Below are 27916 nucleotides of genomic sequence, written 5' to 3'. Positions count from 1 at the left end.
ATGGCTCCTTCCTCTCTTCTAGACTCCTCGAGGGGTCTCTGGCTTCAGAGCACTGGAAAGACGTTCTCCATAGAGCCCCTGGGTTCAACTCACTTTCTTAGTTCCAACACCAATGTCCGTTTGCCAAGCACCTCTTCCCTGACTACCTTGTATTTATACAGAATACTAGAATCTCCAGTCCCATCTCTTGTTTGTTCTCAGCCCTCTTTATCACTCAGTGGCATTGCATATGTATTTGCTCACTTATCTATTTGCTGTTCACTCTGGAATATAAATTCTTGAGCAATAGGACTTTGGGCTGTTCATTGCTGTGTCTGTGCTAGGTGGTGCTCACAGAATGTCTGTGGAATGAATGGGTGACTTACAGAGGTTGACAGCCTTCCACGGGAAGGCAACATGGGATATTCAGTTCTACCATTTAAATTCTTCAAGACTTTGACATAGAATGAAATACTGCCATTTGAAAAACAGCTATTTTATAGTTAATTCTAATATTTTTATCTCTTGAATTATGAAGCTTACAAATACTTTTATAAACAACTTCTTACCTGATTCTTAAAACAATCCATTTTATAGGCAAAGATATTAATGATCAGGAAGATACCTTGATATGTCTCTCTCTAAAACATAGTTTCTAATCTCCTAAAAATATATGTATTAATAAACTTTATCTCTACTGTGTATTATACATAATTTATCTATATTATATTATATATAACATGTGAAACATTTCATTGCATTTTTTGGTGCAGTGTGTATTTATTTATATGTGCAGTATTTTTATAGTATTTAAATATATATATTGTCTATGTATTCTATAAACAATTATAATACATGTGTGTATTATAAACATATTATATAAACATATTATACATAATACACCTATATTATACAATATGTAGTGGAATGAAATATATATATATCCCATTATATAGATTGTGTGTCTATTTCTCATTTTCTCTCTGTTTGTCTTGAATCCTCTGGCTGTTCTAAAGCCAAGTGCCTCACTTCAAACACCTCTGTACCATGGCCATTCAGTTCAATACCCTAGGCTTCTGAGCAGCTGCACAATAGTGCAACGGGAGACTTTCCTCCAATCTCCTGGCAGTGGCCCAAAGAACTTATAAAACTCAGTTTTGGGAATAATAAGGCTCAAAAGGCACACGCTACCAAGGCAAAGAATTTTAGGAAGGAGTGAAGCATGCACTATGATTCAGGGAAAGAGATGCAACTTATTGGGGGTTGGTCACACTGCAAAAGGTAGGCTCCATGATTTTGTAAAACACGGCTTGTACCCCTCAAGTTTAGTTTTGAAATCTTCATTTGCTTTGGGTCTTTTTTCTAGGCTGACTATAATCTTGCCTATCCTGACTTTATATACTATAGTAGCAGTCTATGATGTACATGAAGGTACTTTGTTACCAGCTCATATGATAGCTTTTGATTCTCAACTCCTGGATTGAGTTACTTTTATCTGTTTATTATTTAATATATAGCAAAATCCCTTGCATGCCATGAAAGATATTGTATTTGGTGTAAGGAAATTTAAGCCTTGGCTTTGACATTGAGTTACAAATTGAATGAAATATTTCTTTAGCACAGATTCAGCAAATCATTTTGATAACCTTGTATTATTTTAGACATTACAGACATAGACTACTAGAAATCATCCAATTTAATCCCCATTTAATATAAGTATGTACATATTGAGGGGCAGAGAGAGAGAAGGGGATTCTATCTTAAGGTTTATCCCCCAAATACCTTCTGAGGCCCACAGCTGGTGCCGAAGCTAGGAACAAGGAACTCAATCCAGATTGTCCACATTGGTGTCAGGAAAGCAAATGACTTCAACTATCACCAGGGTGTGCGCATTAGCAGGAAGCTGGAGTCAGGAGTGGGGCCAGGTATTGAACACAGGCACTCTACTATGGGATGAGGGCATCTAACTGGCATCTTTTAGAAACAAAATTGCTTTCTTTCTTTCTTTAAATGGCAGAAAGAGAGAGAGAGGGAAATATCCTCCATTTGTTGGTTCACTCTCCAAATGCCCACAACAGCTGAGGCTCTAGGGTGAAGCCAGGAGCCAGGAACTCCATCAGTGTCTCCCACATGGGTGGCAGGAACTCAAGCACTTGAGGTGTCACTCAAGTACTTGAGATACATCTGTTGAATCCCAGGAGCATTAGCAGAGAGCTGGATCAGAATATGAGTAGCCATGCTATGGGATGGGAGTTTTCCAAGTGGTGGCTTTACACACTGCATTGCATCACCCAGCCTTCCAACTGGTTTCTTAACCACTCAGCCAAACACCCACCTCTATCCTTCATTTTTCATAGATGAGACATTGCTGATTCAGTGAAATTAGCTGACCTGCACACCAAGAATGGAGATACATTTCTTCACTTGTAGCTGACGCTTTAATTATAGGAGAGGAGCTTAAGGAATGGCTCGGATGATGAACTAGACAGAGAGGGTAATTGCAGTGAGTGTGCAAGCAGTAGTGGCCTCACTGGAGACTTGGAAGTCTTTGAAGTGCCTCATTTCAGATTCCTCTGTGTGATTTCCAAGGGGATCCTTAAAAGGGACAAAAAATTGCATATGTATATGTGGAATGAAAAGAATAAGGATACATGTAGGTGGAGCCCAAGTAATGAGATATTATTGAGACAAACCTGAAAGGAAAAAATATGGAGAAAGTCCATGGGGGGTGGCAAGTGCCCATGGGGTGGAACTTAGGGTGTCTGAAAGGATTTGATGGAAACTAAGACAAGAATGTTCTGTTGGGATCAGATCCTGGACCTGTGTTAACATGTATGATAAAGCAGATGAGTATTATTCAATGGGAGATGGTCAGTAGAAGGCAGAACACAATCTGTGGGGTTTCTTCAGTTAATTTCAGATTTCATTCAGCGTTCACAGACCTGTTCCTCAGTACCACATCCATTCATTGCTGGAGTCATACCTGTGGAGTGTACAGTGGCCAAGGGCATAAAGAACAACTACTGGCTTGCAAGCCTGTTAGTAACCATGATGATACAGCAACAACAGCTGGGCTTGATTGAGTGCTTACCACATGGTTCTCAGCAGGGTATGCATGTGATGACTTAATGTATTAACTCAGTTAATCCTTCCAGCCACCTCATTTTTACTAGCGAGGGAATTTAAATATTGCATTTCAGCTTACTAAATGCTGGCTTAGAATATCAGCCAATGATAACTTTGAGGGAAACTTCAGAGGCCATGATGGTCACTTATAATGGCTTTGACCCTCCTGTTTTCACTTAATTATAATATCAAAATTCAAAAATATGGGGCAGGCATTTAGCACATTGGTTATATTACCAATTTGGACACTTGCTGCCATGTTGGAGTGCCTGTTTCCAGTCCCGGCTATACCGCTTCAACCCAGGAAAAGACCCAGATGGAGTTCCAGCCTTCTGGCTTTGGCAGGGTTCAGCTCTGGTTGTTGTGGGCATTTAGGGATTGAACCAGCAGTTGAAATGTCTCTGTTTGATTCTCTAGCTTTCAAATAAAATGAAAACAAATGAAAATTAAAAATGAAATTTCTCCTAAAAAACAAGCATAAAAATAAGATATTCCCATATAAAACTTATAATGGGCTGAGAGAAAGGAATTTGGAAATAGACAAGTATCCAATTACAAACTCCAGTGATGCTCCACCTGTGCAGTCATAAGGCAGATCCACTTAGCTCACCAGGAGTGAGGTAGGAAAACTATATCCAGGATTTGGGTGGTGAGACATCTGTTCAAAGAGTTGTTGGGATGGTCAAAGATAAAAGAGGGAGTGGCATACAAGCCACAGAGGCACCCACACATCACTGCATACACATATGTGATGTGTATGGGTAGATGCAGACGGTTCCATAAAAAGGAGCATCAAGTACACACAGCAAAGGGATGAGCTTTGAGCTTGGAAAGGTCATATTATAAGGGGCTGTGTGCTCTGCTGAGAACTTGAATTTTTCCTGTAGGACATGGGGAGCAAATGGAGATCCTACATGGGAAAGTGAAGGTTAAGATTTGTGGTTTGGAAAAATTCCTGAGGAAGTGGTTTGAGGTGGCTCTGAAGAGAATGGCTTGTGAAGAAGGGAGAGGATGGGGTCAAGGTGATGGGGAAGAAGAATCACCAGGACAGAATTCGCATGGTTGGGTACAAAATCTGAGGCATGAAAGCAAGGTTGACTCCTAGATCTCTAGTTGGAGAGGATCTGTTTGAAGCTATTTCGTTAAAAGCAACTATACTATTTTATATTTTGAAAGTTGTTTAGTTTCAATGTATCCCATTGATGATTAAAAACACTATTAATAAAAGGTAATTTGTGATAATGATAAAAGACTGCATACAGCTAGTTGTAGTGATTTTCAATGACTTGAACAGACAGCTTTCAACTTAGGTGTATTCCTCATTGCTGAGGTGGGATAGGCACATTCCTGCCCTCTGGTAAAATTAAGTTCCAAGCCAGTGATGAGTCTTCGAAAGTCAAGTTTACTACCACTGAGGAGGTAGCTTCTATCAGGGACCAGTAGTGAAACAAAGGAGAGCAAGGAGAGTGAAAGCAACTTTGGTAGTCCTCTGGCCTCTAGTGGTATCAGCATAACACTTCTCACTCCCTTAGAATTAGAGGGTGCTGGTAGGAGGTGCTCATGACAAATCCTATGAACTGAGGAGTCTCTCAAATCCATTTACCTGAATCTGGGATTCTGTGATCTGTGGACAAGCTACAGAGTCCCCTTGTTTCAGTCTCTGTGTATACAGATCACAGGGTGGCTGAGAGATATACTACACAAATACATTTGAATCTGCAAACTCATTAAGTTGATATAGAGGCTTAGTAATGGCCAGTCAAGGAGTCAAGTGAGATTACTCAGGCTTGCAGCCTCAGAATTTCCATTCCAAATACCAAAAGTGCCTTCTAGATTTCTGAATTTCAAAATGACTCCAAAAAGAGGACACAAATAACTCAGAGTCCCCCTGGTAAAGATGGGGATTCCAAACATGAATTATTTCCTAAGCTGATGAATACATTAAAATGAGTTGTTTATAAAATGCTTAGGCTCTTAGAATGCTAAAGAGTACAGTTCTTTGCTTTTTAATTTTTTTTTACTAATGAGGAAACACATCCAGAAAAAGCTGTGAATTGTTCCAAATCACAATGTTTTGAAACTCATTTCTACCACATCATAATGCTTTCTTTCCAGAATTCCTCAGAGGAAAAATGTAAGAATCCCCTTGGTTTCCTACTTCTTCATGCCAGCGGCTGCTCATGACTAACTGCACACACGATTACTACGGCTTTGTCCTGAAGCCAGCTGAAGGAGAGGAGCCGTGATCTGCTTTCCAGCAAGAGAAAGGATCTGCAAAAAATAATGGACTGCGTCTGAAATATTCTCAGATGTCAGCTTTGGAAAGCGAGAGCAAGTGAGACGCCGGCTTGACCTCAGATTCTGTAGGAGGGCATCATTCACCTCAGATGCTTGTAAATCCCAAATTCTGTTTATTCGCCCGTCATCATGGTTTCTACTTCGTGCCCTCCCCAACACTCCCAGAGGCTGCGGCTCATGCTGATCATTTCTTTAACTCCCTGCTGCATCTTACACGACTCAGCCTCTCCAGTGCTCGCCTTTTGACTGTGCACAGATGAGATAAAGAAAGGCTGCTAGTGCTGCTGGATTCCTGTCTGGCGCCAAAGTGTCAGTCTGGGCTTTAATTCTTCCTGCCTCAGACGCGTTTTCAAATGAAGTGGCCATGTTGGGATTTCCTTCCATTTTGAGACAGGACTAAAGTTTGGATGCAACAGCTCATGCCCTTGCACTAAGTCATGGAGAATTTTGCTTAACAGAAGATACCAAATTAACTCAACAGAGAGGATGGGGCTGAAACAAAAGGAGATACTTTGCCTAAGACAGATTGCTCCTAATATCTGCAAAATGGCCATGGTGAGGTCAGCCCACAGATGAGTGCTTCATCGTCCACAGCAGGCACGGTCAGGTTGACAGCACAGACACACACGGTGTCACTGTCACTGCTCAGAAACTGCTGTCAGGCTCTGTAGACCAGTAACAGGTGGACAGAGGGTAGTTTCCAACTTGACTGTGTCTGAGTTACCTACTAGGTTCCTATTTATTGTCACTTAGATATTTGGTCCCCATTATCTATGTTTTCTCTGAAACAACTGAGAATTGCAAAGAATGACGACACTTTTCAAAGTCATTCTGACCTGAACGGCCAGGTAGGAGCTGACATGGCTTGATGAAAAGGATATTTCTGGCTCCTGATGTCAGCCTTCCATGGAGAGAGATGCTCAGGGACAGCGAGCTAACGCCCAGCCTCTCTCTTTAATGGTCAGCAAGAAAGGGGCCCTCTGGGGGAGGCAACGTCTCTACTGCTTTGGGGTGGTGCATTGGGAAGGCCCACGGCTGGGATCACTCTCCATTTAAATACCTGACACATCCAGGTGCTCCAGGTTGGGGCAGAGAGACACCACGTCGAAGACGGCCTCGTTGGAGATGTTGTAACAGCCCGAGACTTCCAGTCGCCTCAGTTCGGGGCAGCACTGAGCGATGGTGTAAAGGCCGCGGTCTGTGAGCCGCTTGCAGCCACTGACAGTCACGGTTTCCAGCATGAGACAGACGTTGGGGGTGTCCTGGCACAGCCTGCGGGTCAGCACTTTGAGGGCGCGGTCCACGTGGATGGTCTCGCCCGTCAGGCGGATAGTCCTCCAGAGGCGCGGGTCCCAGGCCAGGTTGTACCAGCGGCGGCAGACGCGCGCGCACCGGCACAGCTGGTTGGTGGGCAGGAAGGAGAAGACGTGCACCATGCACTGGTCCGGGAGCCGGTCGATGCTGGCCTGCTCCTTCTGCGGCCGCGATGCCAGCCGGATGAGTGGGTGCGTGAGGCGGGTCGGCGGCGGGGAGTGGACCATGGCCACTGTCTCCCCGGTGACGGAGGACGAGGAGGTGGACGAGCCTCTTCCATTCTGAAATCCTGGCAGAGTCGGTGGACATATCAGAGCTGGGCTGGGCGTGCTCAGTGTGCGCATGCTCAGGTCGGAGTCTGGCAAAGGACAGAGAGCACAGGTTAGGATGGTGACCTTGGCAGAGCCCTGGGCAGGAAGAGGAGAGAGGCCCGTCACAGGGGGCAGCACCCTCATTCCACCCATGGCCTCCTCCCAGGCAGACTCCTGCTGAGGTCCTCCCCATACGCAGGTGCATGAGCAAGTGTCACCTGATCCCCATAACCCAGCAAGTTCCCTACAACTCACGCCAGGGTGAGCAAAATGTCATGCACGGGGCCAGATATTAAATATCTGAAGCTTTGCCGACTGTGTGGGCTCTGTCTCCTCTGCATTGAGCCAAAGCTGCCACAGCGGTGCAGGTGCTGCCATAAACCACGTGTAAAGGCAGGCACGTGGCTCTGTCAGTAAAACTGGTTTTATGAAAGCAGACTAGCTGGAGAGGCCACTGCCACAAATCCCCTCGCGCCATAGTGTGCTGACTTCCAGTCTGCATTAATAGTGTCCACTTAAAAGGGCACAACTTCCAAGTTTCGTCGTTTCTATTCTGGGAGAAACCTTCCATATAAGATACAGAAACGGATCTTTTTCTAGTGGTGGGGTAGTGAGGTGGAGGGTTATGTTTTATTTACCAACGACGGCGATGAGTTACAGAAGACAGGAAGCCTCGTAAGTGGGTGTGGGGAGTGCTTGTTGTGAGACCCCCGCCCCTCTGCTGTCCCCCAGCTTCTGGACCCTTTATATTTGCTGAACAGTGCCCCAGGTAGGGGGGCCACCCACTTCCTCTGTCACCCCAAGTACTTCCAGCAGTATTGCCAGTTCTTGAATATCTTATTAACAACCTCCACTGGCACTTGAATCATATTCAGTTTTTGGAACCAGGAGGATCACTTGATAAGGAGACAAGCAGTCTTTAAGTTTATAAAGTATTAAAGCTTCTTTATTAGATTCATTCATGAAGTATGCACATTTCCTCTCTCTCGCTGTCTCAATACATGAGACAAAGGTTAGTGTCTCTCTCTATAATATATTTATATATTATATACAAAGATTTTACACATATAGATTTGTTCAGGAAGAAATTTATCTACTTTCATAGATAAATTTGCTCTATAAATACACAAGTATATTCATAGATTTTATATATAATGGAGAGAGTAAGAAAGATAGAGAACATACTTCCAAAATTCAAATTTCTTTATCTCTAAAATAAGCCATTTTAACTAGGTAATTTTTAAATAATTCCCAGCTCTAGTTATAATCCTAAAGACCTAAAGAAAAACGCTACCCTTGTAGAATATTTCATGTCCTGGAATGAAGTCATACCGTATCATCTTTGCACAGTAACATGGAACTAGAATTCTGATATGAGGACACCTCTGCTGAGTATCCATTTGCAATTTTGTATAAGAAAGATCAATTTTTTCCATGGATGTGATTTTTTTTCTTTAGTTCTTTATAAACTAACTCTTCAAATGACTGATACCTCTCCACACTTCTTTTATGGAGCATTTCGAGATATTGCCATGCTCCCCTACCCCGTGTTTGCTTCTTGAAACACAAAAACCTTTTATGACTGAGTGCAAATGCTAACAGCTCTAAGAATATTTTCCTGGTGTCCTTCAGATAACATCTATTCCTTTTCAAAAAATATCTTTCTTTTATACAGATTTTTTATTAATTTATCTTTTTATAATATGATTAAATGTATTATTATTCTCAAATGTGTGCCCTTGTCTATACCCTCAGGTCCACTGTCAAGTAACATCACAGTTCTCCCTAGGTAGAGTATGAAGTATGAATCTCAGTCTAGTGGTGTGGGGCATCGCCGTGTGACTTGCCTTAATGAGTTGTGGGGAGCAACTCGGACTAGACTAAGTTACTGGAATTAAGACTTATTCTATGCATCTGCTCTCCCACAATATGGCGCTGGGAGAGGAGGAAACAGCTTCTACGCAGCTGCCTCTTGCCAACTTGAGTGATGACCTCCAGGAGCTGATCCTGCTCCTGATTGGAGGAGAGCAGCGTACTCGGCGTGTGGGCAGCTGAGTTGGGATTGGCGGAAGAGGACTATAAAGGAGGAGAGAGACAACATGCACCAGGAACATCTAAGAGGAACACCTGTGCAGCCCCCGAGAGAGCCGGCCGGCGGTGTGCCGCTCCCCCGCAGAAGTGGGGAATGTGGCAGGTGGAAGGGACGGTAGCCAACCCGGGAAGGACCAGCAGCAAACCCGGGAAGGACCAGCAGCCAACCCGGGAAGAACCAGCAGCAAACCCGGGAAGGGCCAAGCAGACGAAAGAACAGCGCAGGGTCCTGTGTCGTTCCTCCACGAAGAGGGGAAGCGACATAATGGTGCCGTGACTCGGATATGAAGCCTAGGCGGGGTTTAGTGTCGTTCCTCCACGAAGAGGGGGAGCGACAATGAGTGAGTGTTAGAGGAAAGCCATGGGTGTAGTTGGCCTTGAATTCTTCATTGTCTGCTATTACCATGAGAAGAGCAGGGCTGGTGGGTGAATGAATACTCTTAGGATGACAGAACTACAGTATTCTATAGTTCTATAGACAGTTCTATAGACAGAACTGGCCTCAACTTGCAGTTCAGAGCCAAGCTCAGTCCAGTCCACCTTGATTGAACCAACGCCTAGATGAAATGCAGATGCCTGAGCTAGAAAAACCAACTCTTTTAAGCCACTAAGCTTCAGGGTGATTTGTTACACAGCTTTACTGTGGCAACGGATGATAGATATGCCTTCTATTATACTAAAAGCTCCTTTGGGATAAGGATTAAATCTTTTTCTTATTTGTGTCCTGGCAGCACCTGGTGTGGTTTATGGTATATAGTAGGTGTACAACAAATGGCTCAAATTGCATGGAAATACTTATATGTTTAAAAATAATTCTAGCTTGGCATGTACTTTTCTATCCCAGGTGGTATACATATTGCATTTTATATCAGTCATAAGAAAAGAAATACATATTTCTTTCTTTTGTAACCAGTGAGAATGAGCTCTAGATCTTTATGGAAAACCTTATATATGAACTAATTATGAATTTCAAATTTTCCATCCAGGATACCCTTCGTGCTCACCATTACCTGTGCTCAGAGAATTGCCTCTCAAGTCTGTGCTTTTCCCAAGCAGGTGAACAACTTGTTTCAGGCCAGGAGGGAAAGACAATTTTGGGCTCTCAGCTCTGACATTTTAGCAGCTGTGAGGGCTCTGAAATCTGACTCCTGCCAGTGGAGATTCCACTCATCCTGAAGGAGAAGACATTTAGGATGCCCTTCCGAGACTTGCACAGGGCAGTAAAATATATTTACCCTGGGTATGGGGTGGGGTAGATTTCTCAAGCCTTCATCTTAACTGATTCACTTAGTTCACGCTTTGAAAGTCCTAGCATAGAGTGAGTTATGTGAATACATCCAGATTACCTAGGACTGCTATGCCTTTTGTAATTGCTCTAAGATTTTCCTCTCGGTCTTTTTGTTGCCAGTAACCACACCCGATGTTAAAGGAATCCACACTCAGAAAGAAGGCAGCCTGCCACACTCCGGAGGAATATATTTCCCTGGGGAAGGGGGAGGGTCCAGAGCTCTGTTATAAGAACAGCTCCTTGTGCTCTCCTATCCAGCCAGTGCTCAGCAGCAGGATCCACAGCAGGGATTCCCAGACTGCTCCTCCTGGCTCACAGCCTGGGAAGACCAGCAGAGGAGTCTGAGAGATTTCCACCAGGAAATCTCAATGTCTCTTTTACCAGACCATGCACTACACACCTTCTGACTTATTCTACAGCAGGTCAGGGACCCTCAAAGAACAGGAAATCTGTTCTCTTTGTACTAATAAAAATGGAAAAAAAAAAAAAAACCCTCAGAGAACTTTTGAAAATACACAGTTTGTCCTTGGACAATAGGATCTGGCTAAAAGGTCCATGAGAGTCTCACAGGCATGGAAAGCCATGACACGGTGGCAAAAAACAATCTAAATGAAAGATCCTGGTGAATAAGACCCCAGCAGAAGGAACAGGCCATCAAGGAGAGAGGCGCCTTTCTCTGAAGGGAGGAAGGAACCTCCCCTGTGATATGGCCTTGACCAAACAAGTTCAGAGTCGGTGAACTCAAGGGGCTTCCATAGCCTAGACAGCTCATAGCAAGAGTCTTGGGTGATTGCTGACGTCATAAATAGAGTGCCAATTGTTAAATTAACAACGGGAGTCACTGGGTACATGCTCCCCATGTAGGATCTCTGTCCTTAATGTGTTCTACTATGAAACTTAAAAACAACACCACTAGTAGAACAATACCCTATACCTTGTGCGGTTGTGTGAGTGCAGCCTGTTGAAATCCTTGCTTAGTATATACTAAGTTGATCTTCAGTATATGAAGGTAACTGAAAATGAAACTCGATGAAGAATGGGATGGGAGAGGGAGTGGGAGAGGGGAGGGCCACGGGAGGAAGGGAGGTTGGGGGGGAAGCCACAACAAAACAAAAGCTGCACTTTGTAAATTCACATTTATTAAATAAAAAAAAACTATATAACAAACAAACAAACAAAAAGAAACAGAAAAAAAAGAACTTAATACTTTACCCTTTTAGTATTTTTTATGTTCTGCTTAAAACTATTGGTTGAACTCTGTAATTAATACACAATTACTCTTAGGTGTTTAATTAATGCTATAACTAGTACTCAAATAGTATTTTACACTTTGTGTTTCTGTGTGGGTGCAAACTGTTGAAATCTTTACTTCATATATGCTAAATTGATCTTCTGTATATAAAGATAATTGAAAATTAATCTTGATGTGAATGGAAGGGGAGAGGGAGTGGGAGAGGGGAGTGTTGTGGGTGGGAGGGAAGTTATGGGGGGTGGGGAAGCTATTGTAATCCATAAGCTGTACTTTGGAAATTTATGTTCATTAAATAAAATAAAATATAAATAAAAAAAGAAAATACACAGTTTGTCATAACTGAATAAAAGGCACTTGATAACAAAAACAACAACAAATAATGATGAGTAACTAGAGATATAGCCAGAAGCTGTTACAAATTTCTTTTCTTATATTCTGCCCAAATACTCAACATTTATTTCTAAATTGAAAAAAGTATATGTATTATTTAAATTTAGAAATGCTTATTATGGATATAATATGCATGGTTTGCCACTCAATGTCTTACCCTTTGAAACTAGGAGCCATTTACTATTGCTACTACTAGTTATGCATCATTTTTAAAAAAGATTTTTTTACTTATTTGAGAGAGAGTTAAAGAAAGAGGGGGAGACACAGACAAAAGTCTTCCATCTGCTGGTTCACTCCACAAATGCCCTCAAAGGCCAGAGCTTAGCTAATCTGAAGCCAGGAGCCAGGAGCCTCCTCTGGGTCTTCCATGCAGGTGCAGAGGACCAAGCACTTGGGCCATCTTCCGCCACTTTCTCAGGCCACAACAGAGAGTTGGATCGGAAGAGGAGCAGCTGGGACTTGAACTGGGGACCATATGGGATGTTGGCGGTGCTGCAGGTGGAGGCTTAGCCCACTATCCCATAGCACCTGCCTCTAGTTAGGCATTATTAAAATAGAAGATGTTCATGTATAATTGTTGAAAGTAACAGAATATGTCTATGTCTCAGAAAAGTGAAGCACTGTTTCAACTTCAAAACAAAGACCACTTCCATTTCCCAAATAGTATATTTAGTTTGCATAAGAGAATGCAGAAAGATTAAGTATTCTCCGTGTACACAGAGTTTATGTTTATATGGCTATAAAAAAAGAACTTGATGTGCAGGCTATTGGACACACAGAGAGGAAAGAATTAAATAGAGATATTAAGATGATTGAGGTAGAATAAAACTAGGACCCTCATTCTAGCATTACAATATTGCAATATGAACAGAAGCAGAAAGGCAGCTGACTGGATATATTTGAATTAGAATATGAATTTAGAGTATTTTGCAGGCATGACTATATTTTCATACCTGGCACCTCTTCCAAGTAGATTTCTACCTATCTGATGACTTGGGACAAAAATCATACTCTTTATCTTAACAGGAAGGTGATATGCACGGTGCTAAGACTAAGTTTAAAAGTAACTCTTAGGTGTCAATTGTTAAATCAACAGCAGGAATCACTGTGCACTTGCTCCCCATGTAGGACTTCTGTCCTTAATGTATTGTACTATGAAAATTAACAGTAAAACTAATCTTCAAACTTTATATTTTGTGTGTCTGTGTGGGTGCAAACTGTTGAAATCTTTACCTAGTATAGAGTTGATCTTCTGTATATAAAGATAATTAAAATGAATCTTAATGAAGAAAGGGATAGGAGAGGGAGTAGGAGATGGGATGGTTTGGGGATGGGAGGGCGGGTATGAGGGGAAGAACTGCTCTAATCCAAAAGTTGTACTTTTGAAATTCATTTTTGTTAAATAAAAGTTTTCTATTAAAAACTAGTAACTTAGAAGATATTAATTTTAATACCTTAGAAACTTCCATACTCATTTGCATAAAAATTAGCCAGGAACATGGGATTTGTAAAAAGTGTAAATTAGATATTTATGTCTAAATCTTCTATCAAGACTCAAACTAATTGCTGACTACATCAAGTGTCCTTAGATTCTGAGAAGTCTTTTTGAGAATTGGAAGTGGGGTTCATGATGAAGTTGAGCATGGGTCCCTAGAAGCCTTCCTTCATTGACAGTTCCTTGGGTTACATCATGATAATCACAAGCAACAGGTGTCACCTACACAGCATCCTTTATGGCAACACAAAAGCTCTCAAAGGTAGACTCAGTGAATTACTTTGTTGCAGGGTGGATGGACAAATGGAGGCATGACAAAGGAATCTATAAGGAGAAAAATAATAAAATACACAAAAAGGATGCTTCCATTTAGTTTCAAATATAATAATTAGAAAAAAGGTAGTCAATTATAAATAAGTAAGACTCAAGTAAATAGATGAGGAGATTTCAAGTTGAAGGCAAAGGGTAGAATTTAAGAAAGAAATGAACATATTCTTTTGCAATAGGATGTGTGTCTTGTGGCCTGTCTCCTAATTATATCCAGAAGCTGGATATAAAGACAAAAAACAGATTGGTGTTGGCAGGAAGACCTATAGGATGGACCATAAGGAACATTCTGGATAAGAAATACAAGAACTAGCATTGGTATTAAGATTCCGTAAGTTGTGCTGCTATTGATTCTCATGTTATAGATGTATAGGAAGAAAAGTCACGATTCATTCTTTAACCTGGTTTAATACATACTGTTTCCCCTGCCTAGTTGAGTAACTCCTGTGTCTACCAGTGGAGCCACTAAATTTGACCAGATTATGAAGCATATATTCCTCTCCCATTTAAGCAGTTGCACAGAATACTCTGACATCTCCAATACCTTGTAAATTTCAGGGACAGAGAAAAATGCTCTATGTTGACAACCTCCCCAAATCACACAAAGCCCAACATGGAAAAGAATAGAAAAGTTTGTCTAAGTCTGAGAACAAGTCATTTTTCAAAAGCCCAAGATAAAGGTCATAAAGACAGAGTCTTCCAATAGTGGAAAACTTTTGAATTACACCATATTTTTAATGAGCTTTTGGGTTTTCTCAAAATGAATGTAATCTTTGTTTGACACAATGGTGATCCTTAAGTCAAATAAATGTAATTGCACTTTTATTTTTACACTGACACATCTGTTGACGAAACTAAGAGACAGTGGGTTCTTTACAGTTTAAGAACTTCTGGCTCCATTAGTAATCTAAAATATTTTCAAGCATGTAGCCTTTGTGGGAAAAGTATGTTTCTTGTTCTTAAATTACTTTCAATGGGTAAAGCATATCAAGAACCATAGCTGTAACTGTTTTTTTCGGAGGGAAAAACCCTATAAATTTTTTTTTCTCATGGTTTCAGAGGTCCTGGAAGTTTTACGTCTTTAGTAATTACAGTACAGCATCAAAACTATGCAAGGCATCTCTGACACAAATGCTTATTAGATACAATTTCTTATATCTAGGGAACTGCTTGTTTTGTAGAAGTTTTTATTTTCAAACCACTGCTGTTTACACTCTAGGAAGTCATATTTACATTACCCTGGGCTTTCAAAGTCAAAATTTACAAAGCTATTCTGCGTTTCCCCCCTCTGATTACCAAAACTTTTGTGCAAGATGCTTTCCATTATAAGTTATCTTTCTTCTCAAGAACTCTTGCCATAAAAAGCAAGGTTTCTTTTCTTAGCTTAAACTCAAGCTTAAAACAACAGATCGATAAAAATTCGCTAGTGCGAAAAAAAATGTAATCTGAGTGATCTTTTATCTTCTTGTTTTATTTCAAAATATTTTCTTTTAATGTGATTCAGATCATATATGCACCCTAGAACTAACTCAAGGCATCAGTTACTGTAAAGTAGAAATTTATGTAGAGAATGTTAATCTTGATTTCACCTGGAAAGAGTTACCTTTGGGACCCAAGGGTTCTTATCATCCACAAAAGGGCACCCCAAGGCCCAGGTGATGGCCGTGACTCCTGTTCAAGAACAAAACACCAGCTAAGTCAGTTACCTGGACCAGTCCCACAATAGTGGCACTGTTGCACCTCGTGCGTGGAAGCATGACAAGGGCAATGAGATGTTTTTAATGTCATGGTAGATGATCCTGTCCAGCGCCCAGTTCTTTATGACAGAATTCCTGTTTCCTGATGTTATTCAGTGTACAACTCTGGCCTGAACTGTGTGTGGTTTCTGTTTTGTCTTCAGCTCTTCTAGAAGAGAATATTTACACTGGTAGGGAAGCTTTTAAGCCACATCACTCCAAAAGCCATAATATAATCAATGAAATGTACAAAATGGCATTTTTTGAGTCTATAGTTTGATTTTTCCTGCAACATGAGCATCTAGAAAGGCTCTTATAGGAAATTTATGCCCGAGCAAAGATCAAGTGACCTCAGAAACTATGTGATTTGAGATGTAATTCATCAGATTCCTGAGGGTTTTATTTTGGGTTGGAGAGATGATGTCTTAGCAACTTCCTTTTTCTTATCTATAAATGGTGAAGGAAGGTGGCCTTAGACTATTTGTTCTTTAATGAAAATTACGATGCTGCATTCCTGACAATGCCAATGCTACCAGATGCTATCTTTTCTATAAGGCAAGAGGATAACTTCCTATGGAGGAATATGTTTTTAGAATCCCTTTAAGTATTTTCCAGTCTCTCTTTTTAATAAAAGAAAAATTTAATAAAAGATTCAAAGTCTATAACAGACAGTAGTATTTAGCTAGCATTTAATATTTTTATTGTTCAACATAAATTATTTTATTTAAAAATCATCATTTTCTTATAGAAAATTATACTGACTTTTCTAAGTAAGATATATGCTTTGTAAAGAATAGTTTGTTTACATCACAATATTTGAGTTAAGAGAGAGAGAAAGAGAGAGAGAGAGAGAGAGAGAGAGACCTCCCATCTGATGACTCCTTCCCCAAAAAGCCCAGGAGTTGGGAAATCAATCCTGGGTTCCTGTGTTGGTGGCAGGAACATAGTATCTGGGTTATCACCTGCTGTTTCCCAGGGTGAGTGTTAGCAGGAAGCTGGAATCAGGACCAGAGCCAGGACCTGAACCCAGGCTCATTCATATGGGATGTGGGCATTCCAAGCAGCACCTCAATTGCTGTGCCAAATGCCCACCTCTACTTAAAAAAAAACATTAAGTGGGCCGGCGCCGTGACTCAATAGGCTAATCCTCCGCTTGCGGCACTGGCACACTGGATTCTAGTCCTAGTCGGGGCGCCGGATTCTGTCCCGGTTGACCCTCTTCCAGGCCAGCTCTCTGCTGTGGCCTGGGAGTGCAGTGGAGGATGGCCCAAGTTCTTGGGCCCTGCACCCGCATGGGAGACCAGGAGAAGCACCTGGCTCCTGGCTTCAGATCAGCGCGGTGCGCCGGCTGCAGTGCGCCGGCTGCGGCGGCCATTGGAGGGTGAACCAATGGAAAAGGAAGACCTTTCTCTCTGTCTCTCTCTCTCACTGTCCACTCTACCTGTTAAAAAAAAAATTAAGTAGATAATGGTAGAAGTGGTAAGCAGATATAGCAAAATTCATGATAGTAGAATGTAAGTGTCCTACATTTAGGAAGCATTACTGAAGTGGAAACAGCATTGAAGACATTTGCTTGGGCTCTTATTTCTTCTCTACAGTATACAACTTGTGTCATCTAAGGCAAGTTGCTGAAACCTCATGATCCATAGATTCCTCTTCAGTAAAATGAAAATAATTCTACCCACTTCACACATTTGTTAGGCAAGGACTAAGAAAAGTGATATCATCATTAGTAGAGGTGCTTAAAAAAACTTTATACAGCTTCCACTAAGGACTTTATGGGAAACATATTCCATGTTCTTCTGCTGTGGGACAATGTTTTTTAAGGAAAAATATTCTGGATTCCTTGGAATAGTTCTTCTTTAATAAATTTCTCATTGCTTTCCACAGACCTTTGAAATTTTTTTCCATATTGGGGAGCAGGTGAAAGATAAAAATAAAATCCATGATTAGAGCACAAAGTATCTACTTGTAGTTAACAGAAATGACCATCATGCATATTTGTAAAAGAATGTTATCAATGTGAAAGCTTTTTCTCATTGTTCACTTAACAAAATTTGTTATATGGTAGACTGGAAACTCATCCCTTGAAGTTTCTCTCACGCCTTTTGCAGCACTGTCTCTTCTGCTTTTCATTTTCCTTCTCTGGAGCCATTTTTGACACTTCCATGTATGCAACTTATAAATTGGTGTTCCTCAGGGTTTTGTGCTTAACTCTCCTCTGCTAGAATCTAGTCTCTCCCTGATGGCCTCTTGCATTCGCATGGCTTCAGCAACCGCCCACAACCTATGACTCTTGAAACTCAATGACCATTCTAAGCCATGATCTCTCTCCTGTTCTGAGTCCAGTCATCAAACACACTTTCTAGACAAGAGCTGTCCAATCTGGTAGCCACTGGGCACATGTAGTAATTAAATTTATTAAAATTCAAGTCCTCAAGCATACTAACCTCATCTCAGGCGTTTAGTAGCCACAGGTGGCCAGTAGCTACTTTACACAGCACCGATACAGAATGATTCCTTCCCTGATGAGAGTTCTCTGGGCCTCTTCCCACAATTGTATTTGACATATCTCCAACACAATATGTGTTAGGGTTAACTCATCAATATCTTTTGGAAAACAAACTTTATTCTTTTCTTTCTGTTTTGTTAATAGTGACAGCCACTCTTTTTTCTCCTAAATTTGGAACCTGGGAATCACCTTGAGCCCTCCTGACCTTCATCTACCCACCAATTTTCAAGCCCTTCACTTTGACTATCTATGGATCTCATATTGCCTTCTCTTCTTTCTCCAGCTTTACCACCTCAACTCAAGTTCTCAGAACTCTTTATCTCCTTTAAACATCTCTTTATCTGATTCTGGACTTTGTTCAAATCTCTCATCTAATACAGATGTCAACTTGTATTTGGAGTCAAATTTCAAAAAAAAAAAAAAAAGAACTAGTTTAAAAGAACCAGTTTTCCCTGCATCAAATCCTTGAATTATTCATTATTTCTCTTATGAGTTGAATTGCTATACCCACCCTCAAAAAATATCTATGTTAAGTCTTAACTCCAGTACCTGTGAATGCAGCCTTACTTGGAAATAGGATCTTTGCAGAGGCAATTAAGTTAAGATGAGATCATATGCTATTAGTTAAGGCTCTAAACAAATATATCTGGTGTTCTCTTAGGAAGAGAAAACAGACACAGAGAGGAGACATAGAAAGACATAGACACAAAGGGAAGATGGCAGTATAGTAGCCCCGTTTTATCTGTGGGCATTACATTTTAAGACACGACCCCCCAGTGGTGACTGAAACCAAATAATACCAAATCCTACATATACAGTACTATGTTTTTTCCTATACATACATACCTAAGAGAAAGGTCAATTTATAAATTAGGCACAGAAGCAGATTAGGAATAATAGCCAACATTAAAATAGGACAATTATAACAATATACTGTAATAAAAGTTATGTGAATGTGGTCTCTCTCAAATTGCAGGGTTTGATTTTGCCTCTGAGAGCACAAGGATTCTTTGCTCTGTACAGTCTCCCTAGCTTTATTACATACCCTGAAAATTGCATCACAATACCAAAGTTCATTTGTCCTCCCAAGTTTTATGTCCTGGTGCCTTCTCTGTGCTTTTATGAATGTAAGTACTATTGTGCATCTTCTCCCATGAAAGCATTGTTTCATTTGCAGTGGAAGATTTTCTTGGGATGATATCCTTTCTCCTTAAAGAACTTCAGTTCTGCCAGAAAGGATATGTAGGAGGAGCTTGCTTATTGGCAGATCCAGCCTCTGCAGTAATTTTTATCTTTTTCAGGGCAAATCTATGCTAAAGTCATTATATTAGCTCAATGCTTTCAATGCAACATGTAACTGACCATAAGAATGCATTTTGCTTGTCTTCCATCCACAGATTTACTGTCTTTTCCTTAGCTAAGCAAGTATCTACACAGTGGCCATAACTTTTGCAGTTTGGGTATGATGGCAAAACCAGGATGAATTTCTTTTTCCCTACTTCATAATTTCATGGCTAGATTTGTTCTTAGTATAGATCTGAGCAATTTCAACATACAATTATTTTTTTCTTATTAAGTCAAGAACTTCAACTATTTTTACATAAAGGAAGCATGTTATGGCTTCTCTTTTTGCATATGCAAATTGCCAGCATCACCACCTTTGTGCTTTGGTGTATTATCAAGTAAAATAAGGGTTATTGGAGCAAAAGCACTGTGATTGTGTGATAGTTAATCTGATGATCAGGTGGCTTGTTGGCAGGTAGCATCTATAGCATAGATTAGTGGGGCCGGCACCGCGGCTCACTTGGCTAATCCTCTGCCTGTGGCGCCTGGGTTCTAGTCCAGGTCAGGATGCCGGATTCTGTCCCGGTAGCTCCTCTTCCAGTCCTGTGGCCTGGGAAGGCAATGGAGGATGGCCCAAGTGCTTGGGCCCTGCACCCGCATGGGAGACCAGGAGGAAGCACCTGGCTCCTGGCTTTGGATCGGCGCAGTGTGCCGGCCATAGCGGCCATTTTGGGGGTGATCCAATGGAAGGAAGACCTGTCTCTCTGTCTCTCTCTCTCACTGTCTAACTCTGCCTGTCAAAAAAAAAAAAAAAAAAAAAAGTAAAAAAAAATGATGATTAGCAGCCTGGGCAGGACAGAGCACGATTTTATTACGCTACTCAGTATGGTACAACTTGCTTATTTCTTGAACTTTCCATTTAATATTTTCAGACCACAGTTGAACTTGTATAACTGATCCTGTTGTTAAGGGGGTATTACTGTATCAAAAGGGAGGCAGAGATTGGAATTACGTTGTAACAAGGCAAGGAATATCAGTGGCTACCAGAAGCTAGAAAAAGCAAGAAAGAATCTCCCCCCATATCTCTGACAGTGCCTTGATTGATGACTGCTCCCCTCAGAAATATGAGACAGGTGTTTTGAGCCACTTGGTGTCTGGTGTTCTGTTAAGGGAGCTTCAGGGAAAAATGCAGCTCTTTTTCACCTGTTAGCTGAATGTTCACCATGTGCCAAGCAGGCTGGCTTTGTAATAGTGATCCCCTAAGGAAGAAAGTACATTTATTTAAAGCGCATATGGGAATCCTCCCCAAAACTCACATCTCAGAGCACATGTCCATCAAGTTCTCCCAGCCTCGCAGATATGTTTCTCAGATTAACCAATGAATTCTCAAACATCACTCAAGTCCCTGGTAAGATGTGCACTTATCTGATAAGCTTTCTCAGATCCACCTAAGCTGAATTCCTTAGGTACTCCAAGGGTTTCCATTGAATTCAAACAACTCTCTATCATAGCCATTTTAGTGACTCTCATCCCAGTAGACTTAGAACACCTCAAGGCCAGACATTGCTTTGTTCATCTCTGAGCCAGTCTATGCTGTTATCTGGATTCAGTCACCCAACAACGGCTCAACGAGTGCACCAAAGGGAATGAGCTTGGCGTCAGCTTCCTTTTGGTTATGTTTGGAAATATTTATAGGAAGTACCTAAAGAAAGCAGATGTTTCAGACTGAAGAAGTTGGAACATCGCTGTGATTCATCAATATTTCATTTTTAGGGCTTTTGTCTTTGCCCCTCCACTTAATTTAGAATGAGATAGGACAAATACTTAGCTGAATAATATTTGCCTAGTTAGAAATTATTTAAAGTGGCATACAAAAATAATCTAATGCAGTGCATATCACCTAATGTGTCTCAGAATTAAATGCTTGGTGCTTTTTTCTTCTTGATACCTGCTATCATAAATTACTCACATCATGGGCTCACCTCTAATAACAATGATACATGGAAAGTCACAATAAATAAGAAGGAATTACCCTTATACATTGACCCAAAGTTTTAAGACCTACTCTACTTACATTTAGCTACCTAAGCAAGAATGGGAACTTTTTTTTCTCTTAACCCTTATTCGCACAATTAACTTTCATAATTGGAAGTGTTTTTTTTTGATGGTGCAGGAGAGGCAGTAGTTTTTTATTACATTTCCTTCAGAGAGTTCCTGGAGAGCTTTGGAAAGCTTGGGAAATGAGCCAGCTCTTGTCTTTACAAAGGAAGAAAAACACAGATTTTCATGAAAAATCCTGGACATCCATAATTTTCAACCATGGAGTTTCATATATGACAGCTTTAATTGCCTTCTACTTTAAATTGTCAGATAATCCTTTAGTCTCATTTCCCCGTGAATAGTCAAAAAATTCCAGCATATGCATCTCTTAGGGTGCAGTGGTTGGTACTGTATCTAATTTATATCCTAGTGAAGAGATCAGGATCTTAGAAATTTTCAGTTCACAGCAAAAAACAAGCCCCACAGGTAGTAAGAGTCTAGTTTAAAAATTCAACCTTCAAGTGAGACAGAGAGAAATCTTCACTAAACTTCTGACAATGTTAAAGATCAGTAATTTATTAGAATATTTCCAAATTGCAAATTTCCTTAGTCATGAAAATGTGATCTCTTGTTATTGAACTTCTTAATCACAATTTCTTTTAATGTAAAACTATGTATAAATCATATAATACATATACACATATAAATATATATTATAAATATTATATTGTTTTATATAATACAATATTCCTAATAACATGTTTGGGAAAGCCAAGGACCAAGTGAAACAGAGAAGCATTTTATTCTTCCTATATTGTCAAATACAGAAAGGAACAAATAAAGGGATTCAATACATTTAAATATTGCTTTTTTTCTGCTGAGGGTCTCTCTGCCCCTGCACCTTGTGGGTGCTGGCATTGGGGGGATGGATACTTATTATGATCTGGGATACATTTTGCATGGGGAGTTCCTGAGTCTACTATAGTCCAAGTTTATAAATCTGCTTGAAAGACCACACTCTACCCTCCAAGGAGGGTCTTTTCCAAGGAGTAGACCCAATACCAATTGGCTTCTCAGAGCATCCTTGGGTTTGGAGGTAGACTACATGCCTGGCTAATAGGAGCTCAACTCTGGGCTACCCACCTTATTTTTCAAAACCTAATCCAAACATTTTTAAAAGAAGCCCTCATTTTGAAGGGAAATTAATACCAATATTTTGGAAATTCAGCTTCAGAGCAGAATTTTAGCAAATTGAAAACTATTGGGAAATCATTCTAAGGCAACTGCATACTAGTCTCTGTAGAATAAGAACCTTTCATGGGGCCAGTGCTGTGGTGCAGCAGGTAAAGCCGCTGCCTGCAGTGCTGGAAGCCCATATGAGCGCTGGTCGAGTCCCGGATGCTCCACTTCTGATCCAGCTCTCTGCTATGGCCTGGGGAAAAAGTAGAAGACGGCCCAAGTCCCTGGGCTCCTGCACCCACGTGGGATACCAGAAAGAAGTACCTGGCTACTGCCTTTGGATCTGCATAACTCCAGCCATTGTGGTCATCTGGGGAGTGAACCAGCGGATGGAAGACCTCTCTCTTTCTTGGTCTCTGCCTCGCTGTTACTGTGCCTTTCAAATACATAATTTTTTTTAAAAGAACCTTTCATGAGATTTCCAAAATTCCCATATCTCAATATTCTACAATTTTTGGGTCATGTTTCTTCTTAGAAAGATATTTAGAATTTGTATTTATTGTATATATCTCTTAACAGCACTTGGAATAAACTTGAAAAGCTAAATCTAAATGTAATATTTTGTAACAGTGCACAAGTGAAAGGGTTCTTATTAAAAGAGAGAGTGCATATACATTCATATGTGAATGTACGCAATTCCACACAGAGAGATACTCATCATGAGTATGCCAGAAGTGCAAACAGGATGGAGTTTCATGTGAGTGAGGCTTTCTGGGAGATTTATGGTTTTTGCACCACTTATATAAGTAGATTCATTTGTCTACTTTAGTAAGTTTAAAGCCATTTTTATCAGCAACTGTCAATACTCTGAAATTATGTTATAGGCGGATGGCTTAAGCTTTCTTCAAGATTTTTGTTATTGTTATTTTCATTTGTTTTTTAAATATCTTCATGTTAAATGAGTGAAATAAGAGCATCAAAAATATATATAAATGTTCAGCTTCATTCTTTCTGAAACTGAACAGAGGTTGATCAGATGTAAGCCCTCAGGTGCAAATTGTTTTGGTTGGTTCAATACAAATTGTCTTAAAAAAGATTTCTTATTTTGAGTCATATTATTTGCAGGCAAGCAATAGGTTAGTGTTTTGTGATGAGAAGAAGACCAAATCTCATAAAATGGTTCACAAAAGGAAAATAAGATGGAAATGACACTTTAGTTTTTGACCATAAGCAGAATTATGAATATATTTTTGTTTTAGAATTCATTTTAGGCCACTTTTAAAGGAAAAAAAACAGTTTTCAGCTAATGCTTTGTGTGTTGCTTCAGGGATCACAAAAATATAAAAATGATTAAAGGAGCATCTTGCACAATGGTCAAGTTGAATTTTATGGCCAAATCAAGAACAATGTGAAATACTAGAGACAAATATCCAGTGAATGGTTATTGTGATGAATACAGTAAAGAGAAGCATAAGAAACAAAGAAATGGCCAGATATCTACACTTATGACAGTCTCTTTATTTCTTCTATGTTAACTGAAGGGCACACATTATTTTAATTATTAAAAATAACCCACTTAAATACAGTCAAACAGCTATGAAATAAAATTTTCTTTTTTAAGGGAAAAATTTAGGGACATCTTGACCAAGATTAATGTATAATATATCAGACATGTAGTTAATAATATAACTGTATGCTTTGTGTTATGTTTTTGAAAATAATTTTGATCTTTACTGAAGTTGTCCTTTACCACTGGAAAGAAATTTTATGATATGAAGTGTGTAAAGACCAAAATAAACTTAGAAGTAACTCATCACAACAATAACCTATGTAATACTTGATTGTAACAAGGAATCTCTGTTTTTCGCCACAGAATCCACAAGGGGTTTTTAATTACGCCTCTTAGAGTTTGGAATTGCTATATAATCAAAATGGAGAACAAAGATCACTGTGTATTCACATTGGGGTTATTAGTGTTATATGTTTTCATTGTGAATGAGTATACAAAATATCAGAAAAGGTTTTCTTGAAATTTATATTTTACTAGCAGATAACCTCATATGAACAATTCTGGCTCAAATCTTGGAAATATAACAGAACATAACAATATCTTTAAATCAGAGTTGCCAAGAAAAATAATGCTTGAAGTAGTCCTATGACATTAAAATATAAACACAATAGAAAATAGTATTTGAATATTTAGAGAAGCTAACAAACTATAACTTGAAATGCAGCAACTAGTACAATGAATACTAGGGGTTCTATGTTTGATAATTCCATCCTAAACTTAGATACTTAAAATAATCATTACTTTTCCAATTCTTCCCCTCTCTTTCCATAGGCTCTACAAATGTTTTTCCCCAGAACTTGTGTTGTGGTACAGTGTGTTAAGGCACCTGAGATGCCAGTGTTCTCTATCAGAACACCAGTTTGAGTCTTTGCTACTCCACTTCCAATCCAGCTTCCTGTTAATGCACCTTGGAAGGCAGCAGGTGATGGACCGAATACCTGGATACCTGATACCCATATGGGAAACCTGTCTTCAGCCTGCCCCAGCTCTGGCCATTATAGCCATTTGGGGGAGTGAACTTGCAGATGGAAGATCTCTCTCTGTTTTTCCCTCTCTGTAACTCTGTCTTTCAAATAAATGAATCTTAAAAAAATAAAATATGGATCCCTACAAAGTGGCATACAATGAAAACTCTAATCCACAATTAAGATCACCACATGCCGGTGCCGCAGCTCAATAGGCTAATCCTCCGCCTGCGGCACTGGCACACTGGGTTCTAGTCCCAGTTGCCCCTCTTCCAGGCCAGCTCTCTGCTGTGGCCCGGAAGTGCAGTGGAGGATGGCCCAAGTGCTTGGGCCCTGCACCCCATGGGAGACCAGGATAAGTACCTGGCTCCTGCCGGCTGCAGCGCGCCGGCCGTGGCAGCCATTGGAGGGTGAACCAACGGCAAAGGAAGACCTTTCTCTCTGTCTCTCTCTCTCTCTCTCACTGTCCACTCTGCCTGTCCAAAAAAAAAAAAAAATCACCACATTGTGAATTGGAAGAAAACACAAAGAGAGAAAAATTCTACCACCCTGGACTGGATATTTTTGAATAAAATAATGGTACTCTGTCCTCCAATCTATTTTGTAAAATTTGAGTTATAGAAGAAATAGAAGTAAACATTTAAGACAGTTGCTATGTTGTAAAGTTTTCAAATGTCCTTTAAAAGAGATTCCACAAAAATAATCTGTATTAACTCTCCCATCTTTCAAAATTAAGACCTGAAATCATGTAAAAATAAAATCAGATATCTGAATACATTGCAGGTTCTCCTTTTTTTGTGTGGGGGAAGGAGGAATTGTTGATATAAAGAGTACTTTCATAGAGGCCAAAAGCCAGAAACAAAATAAAATCATATCAACCAAGAAGGTGCTTGTCTTTCTGGAAGGAAATGTGCCAGATGAGGAGAATCTTCGTCAGATTTCCTGGAGCCTGACCCTTGCATAGAAATGATTCCAGGTAACCATGACTTGTCAGAATCCTTCCGTTGAAGAGTTTCAAGTTGTAGCTTTTAAGAAACATTTCTTTTCCTAAATAGGTTCCCTTTCCCATGCTTTTATCCCTAAAATGTTACACGTGGAGTTTAATGTCGTCTTTGAAATGGCATCTACTCCTCAACAGATTCATTTGGCTTTTCTGTAGGTGGCTTCTGGAAGTCATCAGCGTGGCGGATGCTTGGCTCTCTCTCTCCCAGCACTTTTGCTGCACAGCTCCTGAGCCCAGTCATGCGGTAACAGCCACTCAACTTCACAGGGCTTGCCTGCTTGGACTGCCTAGACCTTCCTCATCATTATAAAAATTTTGTCAAGAGGCTATATAGTGCTGATGTACAGATAGAGGGGAAAGTTACTGACCCTCCCTAAGGCACTGATGATGACAAAACTGTCTTGGATTTCTGAGGCAGTTCTATTATTTGTCTTTATTTGAAAGACTTGATGAAAGAATTGTACTGCTGCTTCCTGAACTGGCCAGGTTGACTTGAAACCCAAAAAAGGAAGTCAGCAAATTATTTCCCACAGAGTACATGTTCCATTAAAATGCAGACAAATGTGAAGTGTCACACTGAGAAATTCAGCCACCATATTTTAGGGTTACAAGAATAGATAGAAATATATGGAAGGCTAGGATGTACCAACTTTTTCAAGTCATTTGGACACTTTTTCTTTTAATGAAAGCATTTGAATTATTCAGTTGTTTTCAGTCAATGGACTGGCAAAATGTAAATGGCAAAAATATGCTGACTTACAACACATTAGATCACTGAGCTAATAATACAGTCATGCACAGCTTAACAGTGTGGATATGTTCTGAGAAAGGCATTGTCAGGATTTTGGCATTGCAGGAATATCACTGTGTAATTACAAACTTAAGCTCTATGTTACACATAGGTAAAACCTATATCTCCTAGGGCCATGATGAACAAAACAACATGAGATTAAATCAAACATAAGTGTTGCAATGTAGAGATGTAGTAAACAAGAGATGTACAAGGCTGCTGTCAGCATAACATGGCATATTGTTCTATAACAAAGTTGTTTAGTAAGTACTAGGATCACACTATAAAATAATGATAAAAATATAGTATAGTACTGCATAAACCAGCAGCCCATTTATTTTCAAGTATTATGTGCTGTACATAGTTGTATATACTGTACTTTTATACACCTGGCACTGCAGTGGGTTTGTTTATAATAGCATCAACATACATACACGTATAATGCATCACTATACAGTTTTATGATGCTGTGAACTCACTAGGTGATAGGAGGTTGTCAGCAAAATGATAATCTCAGTGGACCACATACATGGTCCATTGTTGAAAGAATGGTTACATGGCACATGACTGTAATTCATAGACACTGCTGTGAAGTTGGGCACTGTGTGAGGGAGACATCAAAAACTCTGGGGCTTCCCATGCTGGGGCAATCAGTGCCTTCTAAGGAAAACTGACCAATAATTCCACAGATTAAACATCCTGTTCCATCACAAATACTAAACATATGCTACAAAGAAGGGGGGAAGTACATGTGGAAGCAAGACAAAGCAATGTAAAACTATCAGTGTATACTCTCATGGCACATAGAGAAGGCTAGGAGTAACAAGAAAAGAGACAGCTGTGGGGAACTTTTCTATCTAAAGAGCTAGACAGGGAATACGGTAGCAGGGTTATTGGGGTGCAATATTTATGGGGCCTACTCACATGCTGTTTTCTGGTCATGCTATCATCACATTACCTTTAACA

General features: G+C 40.1%; 1 protein-coding gene across 4 annotated transcripts in view; it reads right to left on the bottom strand.

Moving 5' to 3' along the window:
- The window catches only part of FBXL7 (F-box and leucine rich repeat protein 7), a 441392-nt gene that overhangs the window by 4317 nt on the left and 409159 nt on the right, over positions 1-27916 (bottom strand). For all 4 annotated transcript variants that reach the window (XM_008262077.4, XM_070056603.1, XM_070056604.1 and 1 more), the window contains one exon: positions 6464-7075. In XM_008262077.4, the coding sequence (XP_008260299.2) occupies positions 6464-7075 (612 nt within the window). The remainder of the gene's footprint in view (positions 1-6463; positions 7076-27916) is intronic.

Source organism: Oryctolagus cuniculus, chromosome 14 (genome assembly GCF_964237555.1).
Source record: "Oryctolagus cuniculus chromosome 14, mOryCun1.1, whole genome shotgun sequence".
In the NCBI taxonomy this organism is placed as follows: domain Eukaryota; kingdom Metazoa; phylum Chordata; class Mammalia; order Lagomorpha; family Leporidae; genus Oryctolagus; species Oryctolagus cuniculus.
Note: the sequence above shows the minus strand (reverse complement) of the source record. Positions and strands in the feature narration are given on the sequence as shown.